The sequence below is a fragment of the Lepidothrix coronata genome, unplaced genomic scaffold, assembly GCF_001604755.1.
Source record: "Lepidothrix coronata isolate B3197 unplaced genomic scaffold, Lepidothrix_coronata-1.0 Scaffold448, whole genome shotgun sequence".
Lineage (NCBI taxonomy): Eukaryota > Metazoa > Chordata > Aves > Passeriformes > Pipridae > Lepidothrix > Lepidothrix coronata.
Window position 1 is genome coordinate 1 of NW_016690628.1, and position 2,559 is coordinate 2,559.

Sequence of the window (2,559 nt, forward strand, 5' to 3'; positions counted from 1 at the left end):
GGGCACTGGGGGCACTGGGGGCACTGGGGGCACTGGGGCTGCCCCACCTCGTCCGCCAGCAGCAGCAGCGACTCCTCGAACGCCAGAGACAGCAGGGCCAGCATGGAAGGGAGGCTGAGAGCGGGGCCTGGGATAACGGGAATAACGGGAATAATGGGAATAATGGGATAATGGGAATGGGAATGGCGGCTGAGAGCGGGGCCTGGGATAATGGGAATGATGGGAATGGGAATGGGAATGGAGGCTGAGAACGTGGCCTGGGATAACGGGATAATGGGAATAACGAGAATAATGGGATAATGGGAATGGAGGCTGAGAACATGGCCTGGGATAACGGGAATGATGGGAATAACGGGAATAACGGGATAATGGGAATGGGGGCTGAGAACGTGGCCTGGGATAACGGGATAATGGGATAACAGGAATGGGAATGGCGGCTGAGAACGTGGCCTGGGATAACGGGAATGACGGGATAATGGGATAATGGGATAATGGGAATGGCGGCTGAGAACGGGGCCTGGGATAACGGGAATAACGGGAATGGCGACTGAGAACGTGGCCTGGGGGGGAATAATGGGATAATGGGAATGGCGGCTGAGAACGGGGCCTGGGATAACGGGATAATGGGATAATGGGAATGGGAATGGGGGCTGAGAATGTGGCCTGGGATAACGGGAATAACGGGAATGGGAATGGCGGCTGAGAACGGGGCCTTGGGGGGAATAATGGGATAATGGGAATGGAGGCTGAGAACGGGGCCTGGGATAACGGGATAACGGGATAACGGGATAATGGGAATGGGAATGGGAATGGTGGCTGAGAACGGGGCCTGGGATAACAGGAATGACGGGATAATGGGAATGGGAATGGGAATGGCGGCTGAGAGTGGGGCCTGGGATAACGGGAATAACGGGATAATGGGAATGGCGGCTGAGAACGGGGCCTGGGATAATGGGATAATGGGAATAACGGGAATAATGGGAATGGGGGCTGAGAACGGGGCCTGGGATAACGGGAATAACGGGATAATGGGAATGGCGGCTGAGAGCGGGGCCTGGGATAACGGGAATGATGGGATAATGGGAATGGGAATAACGGGAATGGGGGCTGAGAACAGGGCCTGGGATAGCGGGATAATGGGAATGGGGACTGAGAACGGGGCCTGGGATAATGGGAATGACGGGATAATGGGATAATGGGATAATGGGAATGGCGGCTGAGAACGGGGCCTGGGGGGGAATAACAGGATAATGGGAATGGGAATGGGAATGGGGGCTGAGAACGGGGCCTGGGATAACGGGAATAACGGGATAATGGGAATGGGAATGGGAATGGGGGCTNTAACGGGATAATGGGAATGGGAATGGGAATGGGGGCTGAGAACGGGGCCTGGGATAACGGGAATAACGGGATAATGGGAATGGGAATGGGAATGGAGGCTGAGAACGGGGCCTGGGATAATGGGAATGACGGGAATAATGGGAATGGGGGCTGAGAACGTGGCCTGGGATAACGGGAATGACGGGAATGGGAATGGGAATGGGGACTGAGAACGTGGCCTGGGATCACGGGATAATGGGATAATGGGAATGGGAATGGCAGCTGAGAACGTGGCCTGGGATAACAGGAATGACGGGATAATGGGATAATGGGATAATGGGAATGGGGGCTGAGAATGTGGCCTGGAGTAACGGGATAATGGGAATAGTGGGAATGGCGGCTGAGAACGTGGCCTGGGGTGAGAATAACGGGATAATGGGAATGGGGGGAATAGTGGGAATAGTGGGGGCTGAGCCTGGAACCCCGGCTGAGAACATGGCCTGGAGTGGGAATAACGGGATAATGGGAATGGGGGCTGAGAACATGGCCTGGAATAACGGGAATAACGGGAATAACGGGAATGGGGGCTGAGAACGTGGCCTGGAATAACGGGAATGGTGGGAATGGGGGCTGAGAACGTGGCCTGGAGTGGGAATAACGGGAATAACGGGAATGGTGGGAATGACAGGAATGGCGGCTGAGAACGTGGCCTGGAATAACGGGAATAACGGGATAACGGGAATGGCGGCTGAGAACGGGGCCTGGAGTGGGAATAACGGGAATAATGGGAATGGGGGGAATGGGGGGAATGATGGGAATGATGGGAATGGGAATGGGAATGGGGGCTGAGCCCTGGAACGCCGGCTGAGCACGTGGGCTGGAGTGGGAATAACGGGAATGGGAGTGGGAATGGGAATGAGACACCAGGAATGGGAATGGGGACTGAGCCACTGGGAATGGGAACGGGAATGGGGATGGAGACTGAGCAAGGGGAATGGGAATGGGAATGCGGGCTGAGACACCGGGAATGGGAATGGGGACTGAGCCACTGGGATGGGTTTAACTGGATAAACTGAGGCACTGGAGGGGTTTAACTGGGGACACTGAGCCCTGGACTGGGTTTAACTGGGGACACTGAGCCCTGGACTGGGTTTAACTGGGGACACTGAGCCCTGGACTGGGTTTAACTGGGGACACTGAGCCCTGGACTGGGTTTAACTGGGGACACCGAGCCCTGGA

General features: G+C 55.9%; 1 protein-coding gene across 1 annotated transcript in view; it reads right to left on the reverse strand.

Moving 5' to 3' along the window:
* Window positions 1-6: 6 nt before the first annotated feature.
* The window catches only part of LOC108510025 (alanine aminotransferase 1-like), a gene marked incomplete at its 3' end in the record, with an annotated part of 8,689 nt that continues 6,136 nt past the window's right edge, over window positions 7-2,559 (reverse strand). Inside the window, exon 2 of the mRNA XM_017839666.1 lies at window positions 7-127. Coding sequence (XP_017695155.1) covers window positions 7-127 — 121 coding nt within the window. The remainder of the gene's footprint in view (window positions 128-2,559) is intronic.